We start from the raw sequence: 26949 nt of genomic DNA, 5'->3' as shown, positions 1-26949 counted from the left end.
TTTCAGTTATTCATTCATTCGTTAGTGGGGTGTTCAAACACTGGAATCTGCATGCTCAGGAAGGAGGCTTACAATGCAGATTTCTCATTTTTGGAGTTTAGTGGACTCATCAAGATCTTCCTTTCCTTCCCAATGCCAGATGACCTTCCAAAATGTATGATCCTGCAGGCTAAGAAAATTAATCTCACTGTAGTTAGAGTAAATAGAGACATGCTGGGCTCATTGACTATTTCTCTCTTCCAGACCTGTTTCCAAACATTTTGAAGGAAAAGAGAGAAACTGTTTGCTTATTAGAGAGTAGAAAACCAAATAGTATTATGAGCCCCAAACATCTCCAGCAAAGGACTAGCTCAGCTACATGACAGAGAAATGACAAGTGAAAAAGTTTTGAGTTACTCTTCATTCTTAGCTGAAAAGATACTTCAGTCTGGTCTGAGGTAGTGACAATGCATGAGATGACAGAAATGGCTGAGACAATTGCTAGAGAAAATGTTTCTAAAAATCTCCATATTCTAATGTTCTTTCTCAGCTCTAGACAAGGCCAGATCCGCTGCACCTTTGACAGTACACATGATTTATAAAGGAATTTTTCCTGTAACTTCTACAATCAGTTATGCCTCAGTACTGAAAATAATCTCAAACAAAAAATTCTGTGTTTCCTTTGCATTATTAGTCTATTCAGGCCTTAATTTCTCACTAATTTTACATACTGTTTAAGCAAGCCAGATGATCTCTCCTGTATAAGAAGGCAATAGTCCCTATGACAAAATAGGCATTGCAACCATCTTTTTGATATATATCTCTACTAGATGCTTCTGAACAGATCATAATGAGAAAACCACTATCACTCCAAAATACAGTACTCTACATATCTTTCAGTGTATTTTGATACAAGAGTAGGCAACAAAATCACAAATGCTGACAAAAAAACCCTCCAAAAAACCAAACCAAAAGCCAACTTTGTAAGTCAAAGTAGCCATGCAGGTCAAGGTGAGAGAATTTTTTGCATCATATGCAAAGTCTAAAAATTTTACATCCAAACCTGTTTCTCCTTCAATTCCTTAAACTACTAAGCCTCTTCACCTCAGTTTTCCACTGCAACAGAAACACTGTTAGAAAAAAAAATTCTTGCAGTCATTTGATAGGCCTCACTGACTGACAATGGTTTTTCTTCTGAAGATGACAGTTATGTTCTCTGGAATGAATTAATCTCAAGATCTCAAGAAGTGTGACAAACTTTGTGGGGTTGAAACCCTGGTAAGCCCATGAACGGACTAAAATGAATTGTTGGAGTATCTTTTCTATGCTCCATATTTTTTTCACCTATACAATACCCTTTATTATATTATTTACTGAGCAATGTCATCACAATCTTAGAGGGACAAACTCAGTCCATGATGAAAGTCTAGAATGCAACTTTTAGGTGTTTTCCAAAGGGGAAAATGACAACACAGGTATTCTGACCTTCTCAGGTTACCTTGGCCACAGTGTTAGCACTGTATAAGGAGGCCCTCTTCAAACATGTTCTGAAAAACTAAGAGAACTAGGATTTCAGCTTTTTGGGTTTTTTTTTTTTGTACTCTCACAAAATAAGATGTAGTCTGGTTTTACAGTGACTTAGGTATAGTAATATATAGTTTAACATTCCAAAGTCAAAGCATTTCAGGTTTTTAAAAAATTAACCATTTCAATCTCCTATCGGTTTTCACTGTAAAGCCTTGAAATCTTAATGACAACTGAGTTAAAACTGCATTATGAAAATTCATGGAGATTTCATTAGAAGTAGGTACAAGTCAGTGAAAAAAGTAAGGAGGGATTTTGAAAGAAAGACAAGTTATGTTGGTAGACTTAGTCTGCAATTTTAGAAACTGGATGAGAATTGCACGAAGAGGGAAGAACTCTCCTTCAGGCTTGTTTGTGCAGATGACACACAAATCTGACACACTCAAAATTCTATATATAAACCCTCTGTCTAAACTGACAACTTGAATATAGCAGCAGAGCAATCACTTTTACTGGTCTTTCCTTGCCAGTAAGTTTGACACAAATATGCTTGCACAGAAGGTAAACCCTCTCCTTCCAAGCTTTATAGAGAATAGTAACATCTTCACACTAATCCCACACTCTGAAATGATAAAATCTATCTCAGAATGAAAAACAATGTTATAAGCACTATTACCTCTTACATAGTTTGTGGTAAGGCTGAAGCTGTTCCTGAAGTTTTACATACATATGTTTTCCTATTTTCTTTCATCTTTTAAAGTACTTAACATCAACAGGCCCTATGAACTTACACAGCCCTGAACAACCTGGTCTCTTAGCTGATCCTACTGCAAGCCAGAAGTTGGTCTAGAAAATTCCAGCAGAGCCTTCCAACGTGAATTATTGTATGATTCTATAATATTAAAATGTGAAAATCATGTGAAGATTGTACAAAAATAATGTGAAGGTTAAACAATATAATCAAATAAGAACATATCCATGGACCAAAATAAAATTGCTCTCTCAAAAATATATCTCAGTACAATTCTAAAGGGAAGTCTACTATCATAAGCCTACCCTCATGAAGTACACTTAGAGTTAATAACATTCCCTTTAAAAGCTAATCTAAATTACATTTTTCCTGCAAGAAAGCAATAGTACTGGAAGAGACATCATAGTTTCTTACCAGAGAGAGTTCAAATAACTGAAAAAGTCACCTAGTTTCAACTTCAGCAGCGCTATAGCATCTGTTAAAGGCAGCTCCTGTGGCAAACATCACCATTATCCCAACCAGTCTCTTACTCTGATACAGAGAAATTAATCTGGAGACACACAGGACCCCTGTCTACCTGTGTAATACAGGCAAGGACAACTTCCTCTGTTCCATATCAAGAAGTGCACAGTGAGATTGAGTGGAGCGGACACAGCCTTCTTAGACTAGCACACTGCCTACAGGGATCAAGTTATACTTGTAAGATGTAAGACTGATAGAACTAGAAGCAAAAATGGATGAATACCTGTGCTCAACTGTCACTAAACCAGTACCCTGCAAACTAGCTTTTTAGAAGAAGAAACTATTACGGTAACCACACAGCATCTCCAAGTACTTGAGGTGACAAGGCCTATCTGTATTATGTTGTCACTATCTTTCATAACTTATGGAAGAAAAATTTTGCAAAATCTAGGTATATTCCTGCATAGGTAATACAAAGAAAATAGTTAGGCGAGGCTGCTTGTTTACTAAAAGGTTCTAGCAAGTTAGGCTGGATGCTGTGCAAGAATCTATCTCAACAACTCAGTACTGAAACTTGTTAAGTAAGCAGCCCTTATTTCCCACATACTTTTCATTGAAGAGAGGCATCATTCTACTCTGTTGTCATGAAAAAGGTCTGCTGTGGCCATTTCAAAAAAAAAAAACAAAACCCCCCCCAAAAATTTTGAAATAATTAGGAAGTGAAACTTGGTGGAAGGCTTCCATTTCATAAAAAACTTTCAGATTTATTTTCATACAGAATAGAAACATACTAATGTCCAGAGGGAAGAAAATTCCAAAATGCACACAAAACAGAAATGTGTTGTTCTCAAAACCTCAAAGGTGTTATCTACTCAATATACTATACACATACATTTTAAATTATAGGAATCAAAAAACTCTCTAATATGTCAACATCACCAAAACAAAGTGAGAAAGAAAAAATAATTAAGATACTTCCCACCTGAAGAACTCATCAAAATGAACACATTAATTCTGAGTTTGTTTAAGTCACATATTCCAGCAGTAATTTTTCAGCCAAAACTACTGAGCAGAGCTGAGCAAAGTCTTACAAAGGCAGGACAAACAAACATTCCAAAACTGAGAACTGGACAAAAGATTTACCAGCAGACCATCTGAATCCTGATTACCATTTGAATCCTTGTTTTTATCTCCTTTGAAGATAAAATTAGATTTTTATGACTGTGCCTATGGAATTTGGTGGGGGCAGAAGGGAGTAAAGACAACAAGGCATCAGTTTTACTGGGGGACACAGCAATTAGTGAAAGTCAGTAATAATAGTAGGGAGAAAAAGGGAAAGGGGAGAATTCTGGAGGAAAATGGTTGCCATCAATGGGATATCTTCTTGGGATAGAGAATTAGATCCACCACTGTAGGCCTGTAGCCCTATTCATAGATACTGATCTCTTGGTTCATTGAGCTTGGTGAATTCCTGTTTACTACCAGAGGTTACAGGTTTCTCACAACAGGAAGCAGATGTCTCAGAAACTGCATGAAATACTGAGTTTTCCCGCAGTAGTTCCTCTTACTGGAACTTCACAGAGGAAACATCAGAGAAAGATTTTTTTTTTGTTTCCGTTGAGCCTTTTACTTGCAGGAAGCATAGATTTATCCCAGTCAGATTTTTATAGAAGTCTCTCTTGATTTCATACCCGTGACACAGGCACCGATGTTAGCCTGTCAGAGAACTGTCATTTAACAGATACTCGTTACCTTTCCTGTCATGTCATCAGGTTTTGATGAGCCTGATTTAACTCTGAAATTAGCCCTGTGTTGAGCATGAGGCTTGGTCTAGAGACCTCCAATCTCTTCTCATCTAAATGATTCTACAGTTCAATGAAGAAAAGTTCTCCATCGAGTTTTAGGGCCAATATACTCCATTATTCTGTTCACAGGATGTTTGGAGGAGAAGGTGATCAAGCTACCCTCATAAAAATAGCAGAATCTGAATTTGTGAGATTAATGATTATCTGTATTTCATGGAACTTCATAGTTAAACAGACTGCTAAATAACTTCAGTCTTCTCTATCATAAATCTGAATTCCTCATGTCCTGTAACAAAACAGCTAATACTGCACATGCATTTGTTAAAATAAAAGGTTTTCAAAAGATTTGTTTATATTTGTAAAAACAAATTATTCTTAAAAATTAATCTTAAGACAGCTACAAAAATGACCACAGACACAAACATAAAGAAGTTTGCACTTACAGTTCTATTGCCTTGTTCCACATGATAACATATCCAGAAAGAATGAAGGACTCAATATTTACAATGTGTGTATTTCCCCTCTCCGTTCCAACATAAAGCCATTTACTCTGGAAAGGTAGATGGCAGTAAGTAATCCTGGAAAGGAAAAACAAAAAAAGTGACTGAATATCATAGCAACAATATTTTTTAACACTTCTGCAAATGAAATAATCATTCTTTCCATTTTATAACTTGAGAAAAAAAGCCTGCCCAGCAGGCGCAGCATTCTGAAGAACGTGCAGGTTTTGGGGGTCATCTCCAGAACAATCATAAAAGAGAACATGAAACAAAATGGGGCCATCCTGCCTGCCTATGTTAAGGGCAGGAAAAAAAAGCTGCATCACTTGAACACTGAACTAAGTTATGTTATCTTCATGAGTATGTAAATTGTACTATGACAGTATCCAAGACTCTCAAGTTAGGCTTGCTTATTTCCTTTCTTAGAATAAGCAGTTTTTCCAGTTCAATACACAGAGGTTAACAGGCATCAGCAGGATTAATGTTTTGTACAACAGAAGTGTAACACCATCATTCACACAAGAAAACATTTCCTCTTTTGGCTATCTGGGAGAGTAGGACACTAGAGAAGAGCATTACCAAGTGCAGTTAAGCATTGTATCATAGACACACTGAATCCTACACTCATATTATTCTTACAGGGTGATAAACCAGTGCTTCATTACCTTGGGAAGATGTCATGACAGTTTGTCATGATAATTCACAGATAATGAGTAGATGCAGGTTTCTTTGATATTATTATATAGATATTACATACATTCAAGCAAAACTAAACCTATATGAGATAAAAATTTGCTACTGAAATATAATTGAATGCATGCTACCTACAGAGACTGAAACTTAATCTGATCTTATGGTACAGACTCATTAATTTTGAGAAAAAGCAGGTATTTGGCTTGGTATGCCATATATTATTATATTTATCACTCAGTTCCATAAACGGGTTATTTCTAGCTTTTATATACAAACTTAACAGCTATGCAATAATTTTTATCCTTAACACCTTCTTCCCCAACAAATCTATAAATAGTATTTAATAATATACACGTTTCATTTTTTTGTTCTTATGGTACAGCAATCTGTCTTAATTAATTATAAAGAAGTGAGAGGGGTGCTGGCTGTCTTCCAGCAATTTGGCCCTCGGTCATGTAAAGTCCTCCAAGTAGAACATTTGCCACCCTTTGAATTAAAGGAATTGTTCAATATTTATACTTATTTGACATACCTTCTGTAATTGTTCCCTGTAAGGTGCTTTCAACACAGAAAAATATTCCAAACAGATTATACACAGTATTTGGATAGTTCTGCAGTTTTCCAAGTATCTAATCATGTGTCAGAATATTTAAGACTGAATTCATTCAAGTGAGCAAAATTTTTTTTTTTGGCGTTATGTATCACACTGGATTGAACACAGTTGGAATACGCAGTCTTCACGTCCTAATTTATGGGGGAAAATTATTACTGAAGCACGAATCCACAATAAGGCTTACCCTTCACAGAAATCTTTGTCTGTTGATTCAAGTGAGACTTAAATATGATATAGGCTTTGTTCTATCCACCTGCACCAGGCTTAGTTTTACCATTAGTTGTCTAATTTTGGCAGTAATTCCAGTGCCTTTACTGGAAAGAGAAACAAGTTTTTCAAGAGAATTGCTTTAAGAATGGGAATTACAGTTTAGTATGCATAAATGAAAACGCCTTCAAGCAGCAACTTAATACTTATATTGTGGGTGTAATCAGATCAACAAATATCTGACAGAAAAAATTGCAAAAGGTATATGCCACCTACATATTCCTTGCTGGAGTTAAAGCTGTTAGCTTTATTGTTACGTTCATAACGGATGCAAAGAACAATCTGCCCTTTTAACTTTGTAGTTTTACAAATGTGAAGCTGGTTTTCACATCTTTCCCGATACTTCTCCTTAAACTAGACAACTCTATTTCTTTTGCTTTCTCTTCAGACACACCATTTACTACACTTCTGGTTAAATTCATATTTAGTCCTTTTTTTTTTTTTTTTTTATTTCTTGCATTTCTGCAATAGCTCTACTTTTCCTTCTTGCACTCCAAAGCATATGCATGTCTGTTAGGTCCCAGCTCACGCAAAAACCTCCTTGGTCCCTGGTTGATAAATCCTCTTAACCACTTCACACTGATGTTCATTCAGCACTTGTTTGTAGTAAACTGTTAAATTACAGAAAGAGAAAATATTTGTGACTTTGAAAGTGTTGAAAATATATCTTTCTAGTGACTGACAAATAACTCATGAGTTAAAAAGGGAACCCTAGTTGACTTGAATGCTGCTACTCCAAATTCTTGCAGTTGTGTCATCAGACTAAGCAGGTTCAAGTCCACCTAGGACCATATTAATTTTCAGTTCTCTGATAAATCCATTCACAAGCCAGTACGGTGTACTGTGGAAAACTTCGTCTCCAAAGTGCAAGACTGAATCCAATACCCTGATTATGAATAAAGTCTCAATATCACCTCAGACACCATATGAAGCTGCTTTGGTCTGCTTTTTTCCCTTTTTGAAATTTGCTTCTACGTTATAATCTCTAGCATGTACTGCTACAACAACCATCAGACCAAATGGGTGTCTAATTTCCCAGCTACTACATGTCCTGTATTTGCCTGCCTTAGGTTTAAAATTTCAAGAACATTATGTTTCAAGAGCAAGGACCTACAGTAAAGAGAAAAATCAGACTGAAGTACTAATTACTGGCCATCAGTTACTAGACTTACTTTCCTGCTGGCCTACCTGAAATCCCAGGCACTAGTAATTACTAAGTCTGGATATATAGTATGAAGGACCTGAAGAGAAATAGGTGTTGCTAAAGAATGAAGAAAATAACCACAAATTTTCCTGCTTTTTAAGCTCAGCTATTTCCTCTTAAATAATTTCATTTTGTTCTGATAGATTTATGGGACAGCCAGGTAAGAAAGTATTCTGCATGTTCTTCCGCAATGAAAACTATCCTATGAGTCTTCATTGTTTACCCAAACTGTTATTATATATTATCAAATACCACCTTTTACAATATGTGAGCTTATAAGAAAATGCTATGCCCTTAGAGACAACCCAGATATGTAACAAACCTATTAGAGCATAAGGATTACTAGGCATTTTAATATGATACATTGTTAGGCTTCACCAAACAAAGCCATATGATTTTCATATTCTCAGAAAAATACGCACTGCTCTGAAGTAGTTTTCTTTTACATTCCGTAAATTAAATGCAAACTGCTTTATGTATTATTGACTTTTCACTTTTACAGAAAATATTAACTTGACTTTGAGGCTTGAAAGCTTTGAAGCAAGACTCTAGATTTTTAATGAATATCTTCCATTTCAGTAAGTACCAAAATTACATAATGATTTTTTCAAGAGAAAACAATGAAGTCTCATACTGTAGTTTTCATTGTGGATGAAAGCTATCCCTCTATTAGTCATATATCCCACAAACAAATTAAGATGTCCTTTGATGCCTTTACAAAAACCAGTCGATTAGCCAGAAAGAAAGAAAGGCTATTTTTCTTCTTACAACAGTAGGGATTGTAGTGATTTATGCCCATATGAAGTGCTTCTGCCAAAATTTAATCAGATTCTCAATCTGATTGAGATAACATGGAACCCAATTAACAGAGACCTGAGAATTTGCTCAATGTTGACCACATAACAGAAAGTCAGCCAGAAATGTGGATATTCTACAGTCTGAGCAGCAAACCACAATATAAATCTCATTGATCATTATAAGAAATAGGAAAAAACATGGACTGACACCAAATAAGGTGTTCCTATGCTGTCAAAATGGTCTGGAACATTGTATCAGTTTTCCAATGCATTCAAACTGCAAAACAGGATATAAAATGTAATTTAAAAAAAAAAAACAATAGGTGCCAAAGAGAACACCTAAAGCAGAACTTAATAAGCAAAACCTCTTTAGCAAAACTCCTAAAAACATTTCTAAAATTAGGTAAGCAAATATAAGAGAGATAATGGAATAACTTAAAGAGGCATTGTCAAAAAACTGAACCTCATTTTAGAAAGGAATATATTCTGACTAGCAAATCTTGAAAAGGTATATTTTTCAGAAAATCACAGTACTCTACAGTCTAACAACTCTGACCAAAAAACCTCATTGCATATTAGTAGAATACTACAATGTTAAAATAGACTGCTACATTCTCTGAAATACTAGTAAAAACTCTCAAATAGCTTAAAATCATTTTTATTACACTAAACATTGCTCTAAGAAAAATAAAAGATGATTTTGTAAACACTTCTTTCTGCCTCTGCTTTGTTATCTTTGTTTTTCTATTTTTAGTATGAAAAATTTTCCTGGAACTCTCTTCCTGGTGGAGAGTGAGGAGAACTGCAGAAGGGGGAAGAATAAATTGCATTTTTTGTCAAAATGATGAACAGCTTTTCCAATTTAATTATTTAATTGCTCATTCCCTGACATCAAAAGTGCAACTAAATTTATGCTCTGTCTGTATAAGGGGTAAAGGCAATCTTAAATATGGACAAGCATAGAACATGTGCAGCCCTTATGCCCAGCACTGACTAGCAGAAGGGTTCAGTTTCTCTAAGTTCCTACAAAAAACAAACATCAGCTTGAACTCCTTCTTAGAATCCTACCAAAACAAACTACACTGTCCAGGCTCTCAGCAAAGATGGAAATCTCACCGATTTACAGGAGAAGAGGAAGACGAAACATGAAGGAGCATTAACTCGGGAACATGAGTAGCTGACAGCAAGCAAGCCCAGTAGCTGTGTAGTCCCTGCCCACCTTCTCTCAGCACTCTGTTACTACGAAGTTACAGCCACTGTCTTACACCTAATTTAGAGTGCATTTTCCCACCAAGGATGAGTTCAGCTGCTGAGAAAGTTGATCACCTTCTTAAGAAGGTTACGCATGTCAGAAGTCTACCTTTTCTTTAGGGCGATTAAGGCTCTCCTCCCAACTCAAGGAATCTTCTCCAGCATCCTCTGGTGCTTTCAGTACTCTCCACTAATTTATGTTACTTACCTCAGCTGGTCATCGCCACAAGCTGTTCTCTTGGCACTGCCACCTGATAGACTGGCCGTCCTTCCTGGTACTAGCCAGTGACTGGCTGATGTTCTGTCAAGTCCTCTTTCAAAGCAGCTCTTTTTAGAGAGGAATCTGTGGCCTGTGTAGCCCTCAATGAATATTCACAACTGAGGAAAACCACTAGATAAGCCCTTCCCTTCCTTCTTGCCTTCTGCAGGACTTCTCCCCAGCAATGAAAACTACAGCTGCCAAAGGTGCCTCATGACTTTGTATACAGTCCCCTTCTCTCTCCATCAGCAAGCACAAATTATTTCCACCCAACCCTTTTTTTCCCTTCGCTACTCCCTTAATCTTTTGGTATTTTTGAACAGAAGTAATATGAAAAGTCCTCACTGACATACAAAGACGACCAGACTCATCTAGTGCCCCTCCTTCTCCAGTGGTCGAAAGCAGACTGGCCTTTTTGAGGGAGCTTCTGGCTAGTCAGTATTTTCAGAAAGCATAGGGTTGCTTTTCTGTCAGTTCACATGGGAATCTTACAGCTGAGATTATTCCTTTAAGTCATGAAATGCACACAAGAAGATTTAGACAGATATTCAAGCAAATTAATTTGCAGCTGACCTGAATTGCCTAAACAGAAGCACAGGCTAAAGCTAGAGACAACGAAGAAAAGGAGCTGTCTCCAGCAGATCAAGCAAAAGACATAAATTATGAGCTATTTGGCCTCTGGAGGTATTTACTCTTCTCCCTGGTCTACATATAAATTTAGGGCTCATCAGCTCTGTAAGACATGTAAAAGACATGTACAATAGCAGCAATCCATGCAGTCTGCCATCCATATCACGCGATGTGCTTGCAGCAAGTGGTTGGTGGTTGTGCAGTTCCCCAGACAGATGTCAGCTGGGTCTGTGCACAGTAATGATAACAGTGCTACCCCTGCAACATGGACTGGTTAAGTGCTTATATACCAGGAAGTCCTAAGAAGGCAGAAATTCAAGATTAACTCCATTATTAGGATTTCCAATGTTTAACTTAAACTTTTAGTTTAATTTACTTCAAAGTGTATGCAGTCTCTAGTGCTGATATAAGAGTACAAGAAATAATTTAAATTACTAACTGGCATGACAGAGAGTCAAATGAAAAATATAGCAGTTCAATACATCTGGATAGTTTTTCCTTTCAGAGTCTTGGTGGTACTCTATCACAACATGAAGCTTCCTCCTATTCAAACTAGATTCTCCACATACCATGTAAGATCACTTCAAAAATTTATAGTAGCCCCACACATGCAGATCCTAGCAGACAGTGAATGAACCAAACATGCCTTTGAGACTGATTCTTGTGCTCCACCTGTTTTTTATAAGTGTGATTTAGTTTTAATTTAAATGAAGAATAATCTTCTATTTCACATATATTTTCTATCATCATCAGTCAACATTTACTGTGAACTAAAATCAATTGGTCCTTATTTTATGTTTTAATTACTTACATAGAGGAAAGTGAAGTGGAGCTGAAAACACATCATACATAAATTGCACTGGATCCTGGTGACAGCATAACAAAGGCACTGGCGTATTAAACCCCACTGTTATTTAGGGATATCTGAACACAAGAGGAATATTAAGGTAAACTATATTCTCAAAATACTGCACGAGCATTTCCATCGCTGGATTTTTTCCAGTTGAGTTTTACACAGACTGCTCAAATATTCTTTGTTGTTTTAAGACTCTAATGCATACACTATAATTAAAGTTTATGACAGGACTGGGTAGGTAAAGAATATCTACTGAAGGGTTTTATAATTAGAACTTAGTTCCATTTTTCCATCAGTCAGGAGCTGAATGTGACTATTCTGTTTATAACTACTCAGTGAATCATCTCTAGCAATAAATTCTAGGTTATTAATGAAAGTCACAAACTATTTACAATTAAACACTGAAACAAATCATTATTTAGCTCACATGCTACTGTGCCTATTTCCTGACTGAACTATCAATACTTGTAAACAGTAGGACCACTTGGAGTCATTACTTAAGCTTAGTCCTCTTCAAGTAGTCTATAGAGATCAATGTTTCGAAGAAAGAGACAGTAAAATTAATTGCTTCACATGAGGCAATTCAATACATGTTCCTTACAAAGGAACATGAATGGAATATGGAGTCAAAGCAGTGGTAACAGCTCCTTTCTAGTGCTATACATCTGTTTGGCAACATCCCTTTCAAGTTCGGTGTCTCAGATTACTCAGCTTACCCAATCAGTTCACAGAACAGTTTTATTTGTCTTTATCTTATACCGCTTTAGCTGCAAGTATTCATTATGGTCATTATTTGCACAACACTGGTAATTTAATCTGTGGATTGCAATATAAGAAATAAACATTTAGGGCTCCTCTCTTCTGCTTAACACAGGCCATAGGATTCCTTCAAATTAATTACTGCTTAAGCTAAAACAATTTACTAAAAGATACCTCTTAATTTAAAGAATTTCAGTGATGGCAAATTCCCTACAAATGCTAAGGTACAACAAATCAGGATTCTATCTCTAAACTACAATTTTAATATAAACATATCCTAAGCAAAATATTCTTCTAGCTATTTGTGAACGCGCTGTATATAATTAGCAGTCACCCCCCTCCCCAGTTCTATAAATTCTACTTGGAAAAAATGTTGAGAAAACATTTTGACTTTATAGTTTCATTTTAGGCAAACAGAATTAAATAGTGCTGATAGACACCTTACATAGTTATTTGTTTTGACAAAGCAAAAAAGCAAATTATTTAGATGTGTCAACTGGCTGGTGGTCCACTGCTGCTTTCAAAGTATTGAAGATAAGTGCATTTTTCATTATGTCCTTTATCTGAAATATTATACTTAAACAAGCTACAAGAATAAGAAAGAGAAATACAAGAAGCAGAAAAAAAAAATCTGTAGAATTTTATGAAATGCGGTTGAAAAACTACTACTCAAGATATTTTGGTTTTGTCCCTAACTGGGCTTCTTTTTCCTTTGGATCTATTAGCACATCCTGAAGCATCCTGATTTTTAGAAATTGGGACTAATTATTAATCCTTTAAAGTTTTAAAAACTGAAATATAAAGTACAAAGCAAAGCACTATCAATAGTATATTTGGGTTCTTTTCCTATTAAAGCAATCGAGAGTAAAAGCAGGCTGTTCCTCTGGTTCCTCAAAAGCTAGAAGTTCCTATGCAAAGCTTCTGGACAGGCGAAATAACCCTAACAAGCCTAAAGTTAGGCCCATTCTTAAATTGTGAGCTTCCTATTTCAAATGAATGTGCAATCACAACTGTAATTAATAGTTTACAGCATTCCATAAATGCTTGTTCTAAGTCACAAATACTTATGTTAACTACACAAAATGTTAGTGTAGCAACTATATGAACATTTATAATGGGTGTTAACACAAATTATTTACAAGCAGTTAACTCAAACTTAAAAGAACCTAGAATAAATCAGAAAAGGCATGTTCAAGAATATCAGATGCATTACCTTTTATTAGGTAAGTAAACCTGGAGATCTTCCTTGAATAAAGACTGAATTTATGTATTTAGATAAAAGCTTATGAGGTTATTGTGAGCACTTTACAAGGTCAGTCGAAGTATACAGCATGCAACTGGTCTTTTGGTTTTTACCAGTTTCATTTCTTATAACTAACCTTCTTACAAATCTGTAAAACATCATCCTGGCCTGTTCAACATGCCGTAACACATACGAAAAGCCAGCTACACGATAACTTCCTATAATACAAGACGCAGGCATTTCAATTCACACCCTCGCAACCCAATGGCTATCTGCCTTAGCAGCAGCACTGCATCGTGTTAACTGGCACTATTGGAGCTCCAGAACAACTTAGAAGTCACTCTTGAAATCCTAGTGTGCAGCGGGATGGCAATTTTTGTAGCCTGTGTTACTAACAATTTGTTTAATCTTCAGGATGACAGAAAATTAATTTCCTTCCTCCTAGACAAATGCACAGCAAAAAGACACCCTCTTTTGTCAACTCCCTTCCACTGTTTTGATGGTAAATTCATTGGGATGTCTTGCATGTGGGAACAGGATCACTGACAATGACAGTGGCATACCCTCCCTGGCTAGATCTTTAGTATTACCTACAGTAATACAATAGATTGAACAGGTGTAACGTGTAGGCTTGGACCCAAGAAAAAAGACAAGGAAATTATATGGAAACTTGCTTCTTTAAAAAGGAAAAGATGCTGGAAGAAACCGGCATGCTTTTCATTGGCTTCCAGTTTGCTTCTGATGCCAACTCAACGTCATTAGACAACAAAAATGAGAACAAAAGTTCCACAAAATCGATAGAGTGAGCAAATGAATGAAACAGCATTGGCAAACAGACTCTTGCTTTCATCTTTAGGGGAAAGACAAGGTACATGATTTTTCTCTTGTCTACTGGCTTGTGAAATCACTATTTGTTATTCGCAGTACTTCACTTGTTCTCCATTACTTTCTTTGAAGGTTAAGTAAAAATGGAGTTCTAATACCAAGCATAGTGACAGTGATAGGCAATACAGACCACAGTAAGAGCCACTGAGTTTCTTAGCAATAAAAGAAAGCCAAAACACAAAGGATGGAAGAGGGAGATGATGTTCTTAAAAGTTTTTGATTTCTTTCTTTCATTGATTTTGTAGCAGCTGCATTAAAAATACCAAAATACCTAAGGGTAGAGTTTCTCTCATCCTTTCACCCAACACTGAAGCTACAAATCAAAAATAGTTTTTGCTTCCCAACCTCATAGTTTCAAAAAAGTAAACTGGGACTTAGCTCAAAGATGAAAGGTTGAAACTTGTCTTTTGCTAAACAGCATGACTTTACATAGCTGTTAGAAAAGTATACTGAAGATACGCTAGTATTTCATGCCTGCTTGCCGCAACATACACAAATCTGTGTTTATCCTACATTCTTACTATAATGAGTTTAAAACCTATTTTATATCAATATCGATCAAGTTATTTTGAATGACTCTCTACAATCAGGGTAAGATTGAAATACTGAAAGTTACTTCAAAGTAAAAAAAATTGCATTTTTACATGTGTATACTTTTTCAATGTATAGACACTTTTTTTTCTTAATAGCTTCCATCAATTAAAATCTTGTAGACTTATTGGAGACCAGCTGTTCTCATTTGTTATGCTTCAGTAGACAGGGACTCTGTGATTAACGGTCCTTGTTTTTCTGCAATCTGTAGTCTCTCTTCTCTTCCTGCTCATGTACTGTTTAATGAGATAATCTCAACACTGACATTACTAGCTCTATTTCTGATTTACTGGAATAGCGCCCAGAGTTTATTGTGACATAAGGAAAAGTATCCTAAATTACTGCATTGGATCCTGCTTGAAGCTGACATGTGCCTGGGCAGGAAAGGGGTGGAGTGGTTTCCAAGAACCAAATGACTTACTGCAACAGAATGGGTGTATCTTCTTCACTGCTTTAACGTATGACTGGAAATCTAATGTAACAAAGGTCAAAGGATATATCTGAACAGGACTATGAAAGATGTCTCAAAACTCTAATCTGAAAACTTCAAAAAACAAAACCATAGAATGCCTGTAACTAGACTATAAGTGTAGCAAGCTGAATATTTCAACTGATAATGTAGACTGTTTATGCTGTTTAAACTTTAAAAGACATCTTTTTTTGCTCTTGTCTAATATGACTATGTATGATATGAAATAGATGATGCGTTTCTGTATTGCAATATTGGACTTCTCACTTGTTATGACTAAGGCCATGAAACACGGTTGTTCAGTGTATGGCTGTGTGTATTTTAAATTTTGCTATCCAAACCTGGCCTTAGAGCAATTTGGCAACACAGCTGCTATGTGAAAACATCATAACATGTTACCCTGTGTTTTCTCAAAAAAGCAGAAATCTTACTGAGAAACATGCTTTATTTTCTACAAAGCATTAGAAAGAAGCAGCACACTGCTAAGCGCATGATCTAAAGTTTTGCAGCATGTAACAACACGTCTACTGCTAAGAGCTAAAGCATTTTTTTCTGAGGAAAGAAACCAACACTTAAGTTACTCAGGCAGACAATCAGGGATGGCCAGATGACATAAAAATTAAATAATACAGAACATGTTTTTCCTCCCTATTGAAGTAAAAACAAAACATCACAAAGATGCTTTGCAAAATGGAATTCTGAAGACAGACCTGTTTTCTCATAGAAATAACAGAAGGAACTGGAGAGTCACACAGAGCAGAGGTGAATTGGAAAAGAGGTTTTGTCAGGCCAGAGGGCCCTCTAGTCCCGGTACTGTTGTTAAGTCCCCAAATAATTGTGCTAGCTATGCGTTTTTCTCCTAGCAGTTGCAGCAGTCATGATGATTTCATATGTGTGTGTGCGTGTGTGTATGCACACGTACACATACCTATACATCTGCATTCAGACACATGCATATACATACAGCAAATTTATAAAGTTATTTCATTAGCTGTTATAACTAAATTTCACCTTTCAAATATTTTAACTATGCTGTATTTATAGCCACAACATTTGACCAACTACCAGCTAGAAACAGTGATTTTGGTGTTTCAGAGTTGACAAAATTCTTATTTAGAAACCTTTGCTTGATATGCTTTCCACAGTCTCACATCAAATCCCAAGACTCTTTTCTGTATTTACCAAAATATTGTCTGTAGAAAGCTTTAAATAAAGTAATAAATCAAATTAACAGATCGGGGTGGACTGGGGGAAGTAGAGGCTATCTGGTATGGTTTTAGCAATAGGGGGAAAGTAGAAGCAATTTGTTCTAAGTCATGTTTCAGGTTTTTTGGTCCTTGTGCTATTAAATACAGCTATTATCTCTAAGAATAATTCGTATATAGCGTATCAGCCATTTTCTGTTAACCTGCTTTTAATGCACCACTGTGAGGAAAAAGTGAATTGATTTGCAAGTGATCGATAACCATGAATTAGAAAAACATTTGCCTTATTATTCATCATACTTTGTCATGTATTTTCTTAAGTCCTAGATACATGCTTTTAAAATGAAAAGCTATATGTAACCAATGTAACAGGGTTCCTGTTTTGAGACTCTTCTGAGTAGTTACCAAAAATCAAATTACCATATACTATGCTAATGTTATTATTGAACATTTTAAAGTCTCATTATGGAAATAGAACCTTTATGTACAGAGCTGTGTAAAAATAGATCTTAAATACCTTAAACAGCTCTATTTGCCTTCAGAGAAGTTGTTTAGCAAACAGGTATAAAAGCAGATACTGTGGCATAATACACTTAAGGACATTTTTAATTGAAACGAAACTGAAAATAGGAGTATCGGCAGAATCCTGGTGGACTAAAAATTACTTTGGGGAAAGACTCTGAAAGTCGCCATTAAGAGAAGAACAGAGATTCTTAAATTCAAGGTTGGATCTGGATATAAACAGAGATCTCTTTAATATTCTAAAATGAAAAATATGATCAGGACTTCTGTAATTAGAAGAGAGTTTATTGCATCATGCACAGATAAGAAAAGAAGTCTTGCTAATAACTGTATGGTCTAGTTATTCCTGGAAATGGCAACCAACAGATTTCTTTAGTAAACAGTCACTAAATCAAATAAAAGGTGATGTTATTTTACAGTAACATCTACCCCGGTGTAACTTAAGCATAGGGAAACCACACTAGTTTTAAACTAGCCAGCTTAAGTTCTTGCAGCACTTTCTCTGCAGTGGCACCAACTCAGATTGCATTACAAATCCCACCATAGAAGGTAAGCATAAAAAAAATGAAACCCCACAGAAATAAAAGTTAAACCATGTTGCCATCTATGATGTTGTGACCACAATATTATTACTATTTGCTCAAATATACTTAAAAATACACACTTACCAAAGTTTTGAGTTTCAAAAGGACAAATTTTGAAAAGTTATAGTAAAATAGGGAAGGTTGGTTTACCAAAGATAGGCTATTCCAAAATATTCCAATTTTAGGAAATCTAGCATATATCAAAATTAAATATAGCACTTATAAAAACCATTGCTATAAAATTCTGGTTTTAAGGTCTATTTTCCACTTGATTTTACTGAAAAAGGAAATATTTTACTAGCTATTTGAGGGATTCTCAAGTATTAGTTTTACAGCTGATCTTGTAATTTCGTAAGTGACCTTGATACTAATACTAATGAAACCTTTTAGGGCCACAATATTAGAGAGGAAGGACGATCTGCAGAAGTAGAGTACAAGGAATGAAATGAAGTTTAAAATGCAAAGGCGAAGGCTCCAAACTTCAAAGAATAAGAACTTCCACTTCAGGGTTGGAACTCATCATACAGAAGTGATGGAAAAAAATAATTTCAATTTTGCTTGTCTCGCTTTGCTTCCACTCTTAAGGGCTTGCACTGAAAAGCAGCACATTCCATGCCAGTTAGATACACATCAGTGAAGAAGTGTAATGTGTGTATTAGTCAATCACAGCAAGACCACAAGCACTGACAAGACAAAGCCACATAAAAGGAAGATCTTATTACGGTATGCATCAGTAAACATATTCCTGTAAAGATTACAAAAGAAAATGGTAATGTCAATGTCCACAGCGCAGATGGGACCCTATCTAGAATGCTTCCTTGTCTAATCATCAGCTCAGAGAGAACTGATATGAGAAGAAAGGCCAAAGAATAGGGAATGAAGACACAAATTTATGAAGGAAAACACAGAACCTTGATTTTCATAGTGAAAAAAAGAATAAAGCAGGTTGTGAATAGATATGAATGAGCTGTTTAACTGCAAAGGAGAGACAAAATATTTAAAATGCATGACTGTGGATACCTGAATATCATAATAAATGGGAATAAAGGAGCCATAAAGATACATTACGTCTTGAGGCTGGAAGGTTTCTTGCCATTAGAAGGATGAAATTAGCATTGAGTAATTTTCCCTAATAGGAGGAGTAGTGGACTTAAGCTTGAATAGTTATATCACAGTGTCACGCTCCTGACTAGGAGACCATTGCATACAGAGGAGTTAGTCATCCACAGAGCAGTTAACCTGAGTGGGCACAAGCCTGCAGGTACAATGTGGCCTTCAGGCCGTGTTGTGCAGCACGTACCCCGTGGTCTCAGGATAAATGCAGCCACCTTGTTGTAACAGAGGAGCCTGTGGGAAGCTCCTACTTGGGGATTGCACCACCTGCGTGGCTTTGCCTTCATCTAACAGTGCATCAGGAAGTTTTAGTGTGAATGTCCGTCCTGTTTGATAGTTGAAATAATGAACACAGTTGTTTTTGTGTAAGAAAATCCTATAATAACTTGAATGACCAGAATGGGATAACCCCACCTATGGATGGGGTCTGCACAGCCTGCTGAGTGGAGGCCTGTTTGATGATGCACAACTTGGGGTTCCCAGCATCTACAGGGTTGTAAGATTATCTGGTTTATTCTCTCATTCTTTATAGTGCTAGCTCTAATAAATAGCATTTTGAATGATAACTTACAGAGTCTGAGTGTCTTTCTTACTGGGACCATAAGGGACCAGCATCTCTTGATGCAAAACATAGCCAGCTTGCTCATTATATAGAAGGAGGTATATGAGTTGTCTGGTCTGCAACTGCAGGGAACTAGACTGAGGAGGTCCCTTCAGCTCCACTCCACTAAAAAGCCCACATATTTAAGACCTATTAAAAAGAAAATCCTGGGGATCATGTGAATCTTCATTCTGCTTTAGTGGAATTGCATAATCTCATAAATCTATCAGATCAAAACTGCTGATTCTTGGTATCAACAAGCCAATCTATGTTTTGTATTTTTGCTCTTTGTTGATGTTTAGCTAAGGCATGTTGAAGAAAAAAAAACCAAAATGCTTGTGCTAAACTTCTTTTTATGACCAAGCCATTCATTATTTCAACTAGGTTGCATGCCACCTTTCCAGGATGAGCTTGTGGCTCTCATGGATCCTACAGGTCAAGCGTACTATGAAATATTCCATAACATGATGTAAGACCTGAGAAATGAATGTAATGTTGTAGGGTTTTTTTGGTTTTGTGTTTGGTTTTGGTTTGGTTTGGTTTTTTTAACAGATAAGGCAGAAGCATGTGGTAACTACAGGAACATGATTTGGGTCAGTCTCACTGGAGAAACTTTGTATCCAGTCTTTTGTCTTTCTGAAGTGACATAGACAAAGTTCACTTTCCTGCCCTGCAGTACTAAGGCACAGCCCTGCAGACCAGGGATGTTCTTTATGGGCCTCAGGAATCTTTCCGAGCTCAATAATTGCACGCAAAGAACATTAATTGTTTATTGAAATCCCTGAGCATCATTCTTCCAAAAGCGACAAATGCTGATGCAAGACCACACCACTCATATTTAATATTTATCTTACATGTCTAAGGCCTGTGCTGTCTTCACACTTGACAAGACACACACCATAAGACAAAAAAAAAGCCCAAACAACCAAAAACACTTGTAAGACATCTTTTGTAAAAACTTCTTTGAAATGTGGAAGTGAATGCCAATCAACTGCATGGCTTCTTTTACACACCTCAGTTTTTTTCCATTGTCAATCTGAGAAACCTTAAATCCTTTCCACAAACTCTGGCAGGATTGTATGGTGAAATATTGCTTTATATTTGAATTCTGTGGTTCTCTGGAATAGCTAAATGCTGCACCGCACCACGTAATGAGAATCTGGTTTGTGGTATAGTACGGCTGTGCAACTGCACTGAACCTATTAACTACTCTCCTGCTTAATGACAAACTTCTGACTAATTTGAAAGTACATAAACAATACAGAGTGTGCAGTAATACAGTATTAACGAGCAGGCTCATTTATGAGCAGGCAAGCTATCATAGGAATTCAGTTCCTTGAACAGCCAATGAGACAGATAATCTCAGTTTAGTAACTCACAAGTCCCTAACACACAAGCAGACAGATCCAGGTACTGCTGAGACTGCACAGCCAGCCACCCGTACTCATTCAGTAGCCTCTCGCTGTCATTTTGATGAGGTAAACTCTTAACACAGGACACAAAATCCTGCAAGGATACAGCTACTGCAGGAAAGAATATAGACCAACACACAAAAGAAAAGTCACCAGATCCAAAAATACCTATTTTTTCTCTTTGCTGCCAAGCATTGCAGTAATACGCACAATCATCTTGTTCAAGTACTGCAAAGTCTCAGACATAGGAGTCAAGTTTCTAATTAACAGTAAGTTACAGCTAACTGAGAATTGCTCTAAAAGTCACCACTTAAAAGGCTCCTCGTACTCTGTGTCAGCATACCCTTAGCAACCGAAGAAGTGTTACAGATCAGAGCCCCAAAGCCAGTTACACAGATTTTGCCACCCGGCAATTCCTCTGCGGATGGGCACTTATGGTATTGTCATGGCATCGGTGTCCAGTGCATGCACATGGATTTAAAGACCCAACAGAACTTGTACACTGTGTTCATGTATGCTGAGTGTAAGTCGGTGGGTAAACTGTTGCAGCGCTGCCAGCTCATTTGTAACACACCAGTCAGCGCTGGCTAAAAGAAGAAAAAGAGGAAGGCTATCCCCCATGTCAGTCAACACAACTGAACTAGCCCAGCTTCAGAGTAACAGATGAACTGTGTTTCTAAGTGAAACTAGTGCACACAGGTCTAAAGGACCCAGACTCCACACTGTAATCCTTGCTGGCTTTTCCTACCCCAGTTGCACTAATCTTAAATGGGAAAACTATGTAAATTGTTGTGTATCTAAAGCAGTGCTTGCTGAAGTCTACTCTGTATTAAAAATAATTAAGGCCTGTAATAGTTTTCGGTGGTTTAGCTTAATCCTAATGTTCTTCGCAGCAGAGAGAGACAGTGCCTAGTTCCAGTAACCAAGTTACTCATTTTGCCTAAAGTGTCTACTAAATATGAATCTGGCATCTCTTATGACATCAAAGAAGGAAAAGCAGGGACTAACATAATGAACGTCACCGTAATGTTATGCTTCAGAAGTACTGAAGAGATTCCTAAAGACTGTTTCCAGAGATTAAAAAGTTTTACCTGTCCATCCTATTTGTGAATGGAACAGCAAATCATATATTATCAACCATATGCTACTGTCAAGTACGGCTTTGAGTAACCGTATTATCATTACAGCTCTTAGTATGAGGTCGAGCACTGAAGCACATTGCTTACATTTATATTTTCTTGAAGGTTCTTAATGCATTGTATTACATTCCAATTATAGCAATAGAAATTTAAGATGATAACCTTTTATTTTGATACAAAGCAAAACCATATAATTTGCTAAGAAGTCCAGAGCATTACACTGCAGAACAAAAATCAGTTTGCCATGTCTCATTCTTCAGTGTTCCTTCTGCACTTGCTCCAAAGAGACACTTAGTAAAGGAGCAGTGAATTATCAGAGACAAGTTAATATTGCTCATGTTGCATCAGCCTTAGTTTAACAATAGGTCAGAAAAAAAAAAATAGATCTGTAGAGGTTGCAAACTATGACTTAATGGCTACAAAAGTACATTTTGTTAGTGAATTATTATTCATAAACCATTTGGTTTCTTAATACTGAATGCTACATCGTAAGTGAAAGATAACAAGCATGCTGCATGTAATAGTTCTTCACTCTTTACATCTATGTTGTTACCAACATCTGAAGAAAAGAACAAACATGGTTTTTACCTTTGTGAGAAGGAAAGGGGAATATATGTATGTATACACTTGGGGAAATTTGACTCAAGTAGTTGCATAAACATATACAGAAACACTGCTAGGAGCGGGTTTTAGTCCATTATGCTGCAATCTTAAGTGTCAAAAAATAGAAGCAAATTGCAAATTCAACAGTTCAACAATATGAACACTTGTGCACTGAATGCCAAAGACTTAAGTAGCATGCATCCATCTAACAGCATCTAACAGCTGTATGGTTCATGCATCAAATATTTTAAAAACTCAGAATAGACTGATTCTACATGAAAGCTAATTAATTGAAGTCAAATTAATCAAGAATTTGGACTAATAAAATTATCTTCCTCATCACAAGCAGATAATATTGGAATTCTAAGTGAAAGTGCATTATATTGCATCACTTTATGAAGTAAATCTGCCAATTGTTCAGGAAAAAAATCTAAACCAAAGAGTGTATCAAGGAGACAAATATACTATATGAATAAAATTACAGTTTTTACAAATCCTCAAGAGACATGCAAATAGGAAAATTTGAAGCAGCCACATGCTCCATTTTCATAGGTAAAATCCATCTGAAAAATTATGTGTTTGGCTCTGTAAAAGCTGTCTTAACCTAAAATTAAATTAAATTATAAATTGTGTTATTGTAAGAACTAGCCCTTGACTGTCGAAACACTTCCCTGTATGGCCTTTTTCAATACCCTACTGTTTTCTGAACATTTTTTAAAAAAACTTTATTTATAAAAGTACTTTAAAATAAAGTATTTTGAAACCTATTCTCTGTCAACAAACATTTCTCTCCATTTAAGAAACATCAAAACCAGCTCATTCATTGAGTCATAAAGTTAAAACAAGACAAAAGAAGGAATCTTTCTTCAGTATGAATCTTGCCTCCCCTTAACCTCTCCCTGCAAGAGGAGAGGAAAAGATGAAAATAGTAATTTTTTTAACTGTTCTAACAGCAAAGACAACTAATTTTTGGAAGACAGACCTTTGAATTTCTTGAAGAAAATCGATTTTGATCTTATTGCTTTATCAGCCTCCCAAATTCCCCTTTTCATCCATTTTGCCATAAATTTCTTGTAGCTAAGGCAACCATTATTTGCTGATTCTCTGAGCATCCTGTAATCCATAACTTCTGTGCTCTAACACAAAAAATATACTCAGAAGAAAAATGGAAACTCTTTTAGACTTAACTCTATTAGGCATATATGCATAAAAATGTTCCAAATTGACCAGAGGGTTAATTAGCATTTTAGCTTTACTTTTTTGCTACTTGCCCAGAGGCTTATGTTGAATTTTACATACTAAATGCGTAATCAAGCTTAAAAAATTGAAAGTTAGATTATCTGAAATTAATTGATATGTATGTTAAAAGAAAATGTGATAGAAAAGAAGAGATTTCATTCTGGAGCCAAGTGCTTGAATACAAAAAGCCCAAAACTTAGTGCAGTGCTAGAGAACCCTGAGAAGAAAAGAACTGCCTACACTTTTATTTCTTCATACTTATTGAAAACTCTTTTTTTAATTTAAAACTGCATTTACTTCTTTGACAATATTATATGGCAGAGTGTCAGGATATTTACCTCATACCCTTTGATGTGCTAATAAATATTATTTATATGGCAGTGATTGTACCAGTTACTTAAAATATGCATAGAAGAACTAATAGTATTTTTTTCTCATAACTTACTAGAATTTGATAAAAGGCAGTATCGCTAGCTATGCATTTGTTATAAAGAACTACATCCTCAGACGCTTTTTAAACCTCAGTTCAAAAATGTCATTACACAAAATTTGTTTTTATGCAAAAGTTTCCAGTATTCCAAATAACTTGCTTCAAAATATTTTGTCCAATGTTTTAGGCTGTCAGAAGCAAAAGAAAATTAGGTAAATGTGATGACAAATGTTCTGCTCTCAGCAAAGCCCAAATGCACGTGACTTTATTTTACCAAGAAATTATGATAAAATTCTGACGAAGATACCAGCTAGTGTCTCTGAAGAGAAATGACAGGCAAACAGGTGAACAGACAATGCATTCAGTATTGATTCCTTAGATTGTATGCAAGGTTGCTGGCGGGGACAGCTAGACCAAGATGTACTGGAATAACTTCTACAATATTTAGATTTATCAATGACAAATTGTGGATAATGTACCTACCTGATGAGAATGCCAAGATTCAAATATTTCAATATATGTAAAATGATGACTTACTGTCCAGAAGCAGCTAGCAAATGTACATATAATTTTTCTTTTTCATCTTCCCTCACGCAGTCCCAATCCACTTGGTACACTTTTGCTAGAGGTTATAAACTCTTTGGAGTCAGGATGTATATTTTCTAAATTATCATGTGGTACTTCCCACAACAGAACTTGCAAATTGGTGACATTTAAGGGCAAACATGATATGTATCTGAATAATAAACAACAACGAAAAAGTCTATTTCCATAATAATTTTCAGATTTGCTGCAGCTAAAGCTTTGATGAGCCTGCTTATTTCACAGCTCTGGTAAAGCACTGATATCTTTCACCACTGCACAAGCAGATACGTAAATATCTAAAAGAAGTTGCTGCACCTTAATAAACACTGAATGTATACACTAAGAGAGTTACAGTATCACTTAAACTCTCAGTCAAAACCATAGTATGTATTATATCTATGTTTTAAAATTTCAAAAAAATCCATCCCAAAGATGAAGCACAGAATAGCTGTATTGCTCAAGGACTCACAAAAAAAAACAACTGCTGCATTTATGCACTGAATCTTGGTCTTCTGACTACTGACCTAATTCCTTAATAGAAACATGGAACTTTTTCTTAATAAAAGTGTAGCATTCAAGCTCCATAATACCGTAGCAGGTTTTACTTGGGTGACTAAATACAGATTAAAGTGCTCAGCTTCTGTTTGAGTTTGAAAATTACCACCACCCCATTTAATCTATATTCAGTAGGGCTTTCTACAATTAGGTACTGATAAAATTTAGAGAATCAGTCTCCGATTCATTTGATATTTGCCATAGTTTCCCAAATTCACAATTTATTTCTCCTAAACTTCCAGTATTTTACAAAAATAAAACCCTTGCAAGGTAGAAAAAATAATTATTTCCCTGACACAGCCAGCTGAGGTACTCTGGCTAGTATTGAACAACAGATCATCTGAAAGGATCACAGTTCTTGTGTCTGGTCTTAAGAAAAAACAAACACACTACTGTTCACAGCAGTTCATGCAAATAGAAGGTAAATTGAAAAACATTTTGACAAAAAGCAGACATTTTTCTAGTTGTGAGAAGGCTGCAGAAAGAGAAAGTGAAGTTTTTGTTCTGTGGAAACAAGACTCAAACAAGGGATGAAAAAATTTCAAGATAAAACTATATCCACCTTTAGAAAGGCAAACTAATAAGCATATATTATTAGAAATCCAGAAAGTAAGTTTGGGTTTTTTTTAAACAAGGTATTTATTTTGTGTCATATAGTCTTACCTTTCTCTGTTAAATTTCAGAGAATGTAGGATAGCTGGTCGTTTCTGTCGGAGATTCCACAAATGAAGTGCATCATCTGCACTTGCACTGACCAAAGCACCCTAGAGCAGACACAAAATACAGCAGAATATTACTTTTCTGCAGATTCTGTCTCCAGAGATCCTCACTGTTAATGATCTACCCATAGGAAATGACACAGTTTATGAAAAATGGTTGCTGTCTTCTAAAAAAACCATATTTTACCATAAATAATAGTCAATTTGAATTGATCTGGTAAATGTAAGTATTTTAAATTAGTACAAGATCAGGCAAAGTTAAATTAAAACTCCCATCAGTTTAAACGGCAAATTGAAGCTTTGTACCAAGGTTATGCATGTGAACTCTCACGTATTTCCACATAAGCACAGAGATGAACGAAATGGAGAACAGACAACACTTACTTAAAAAGGTGAGTGTGAAGGATGTGACAAAAGGTTAAAGAGATTAGTGCACACACATACACATAAGTGATGGTGCCAAGCACAGCTCAGTAGTCATATCAAGACAACATGAAATTGAAAACTGGAACTGTGAAAAGAAGATGCAGATAAGAAAGTAGGGACAGGCAGCAGGGGGAGAGGACCTAGGAAGAACTAAGAGATGTAGACAGAAGGACAGAGACTTTATCACAAATCAGAAATACTCCCAAGACAGGTTCTGTTTCTGGTGCCCCAAAAATGGACATCTTCCAATGTCCAGACCTCTATCTGCCTGGGCAGCT

At 36.0% G+C, this 26949-nt stretch overlaps 1 protein-coding gene across 2 annotated transcripts in view; it reads right to left on the bottom strand.

Annotated features, from left to right (window-relative positions):
* Nucleotides 1-26949, bottom strand: part of STXBP5L (syntaxin binding protein 5L) — a 189144-nt gene that overhangs the window by 91228 nt on the left and 70967 nt on the right. For both annotated transcript variants that reach the window (XM_075034404.1, XM_075034405.1), the window contains exons 4-5: nt 26190-26290; nt 4965-5099 (exon numbers count right to left, since the gene is read on the bottom strand). In XM_075034404.1, coding sequence (XP_074890505.1) covers nt 4965-5099; nt 26190-26290 — 236 coding nt within the window. The remainder of the gene's footprint in view (nt 1-4964; nt 5100-26189; nt 26291-26949) is intronic.

The sequence above is a fragment of the Buteo buteo genome, chromosome 8, assembly GCF_964188355.1.
Source record: "Buteo buteo chromosome 8, bButBut1.hap1.1, whole genome shotgun sequence".
Classification (NCBI taxonomy): Eukaryota; Metazoa; Chordata; class Aves; order Accipitriformes; family Accipitridae; genus Buteo; species Buteo buteo.
Note: the sequence above shows the minus strand (reverse complement) of the source record. Positions and strands in the feature narration are given on the sequence as shown.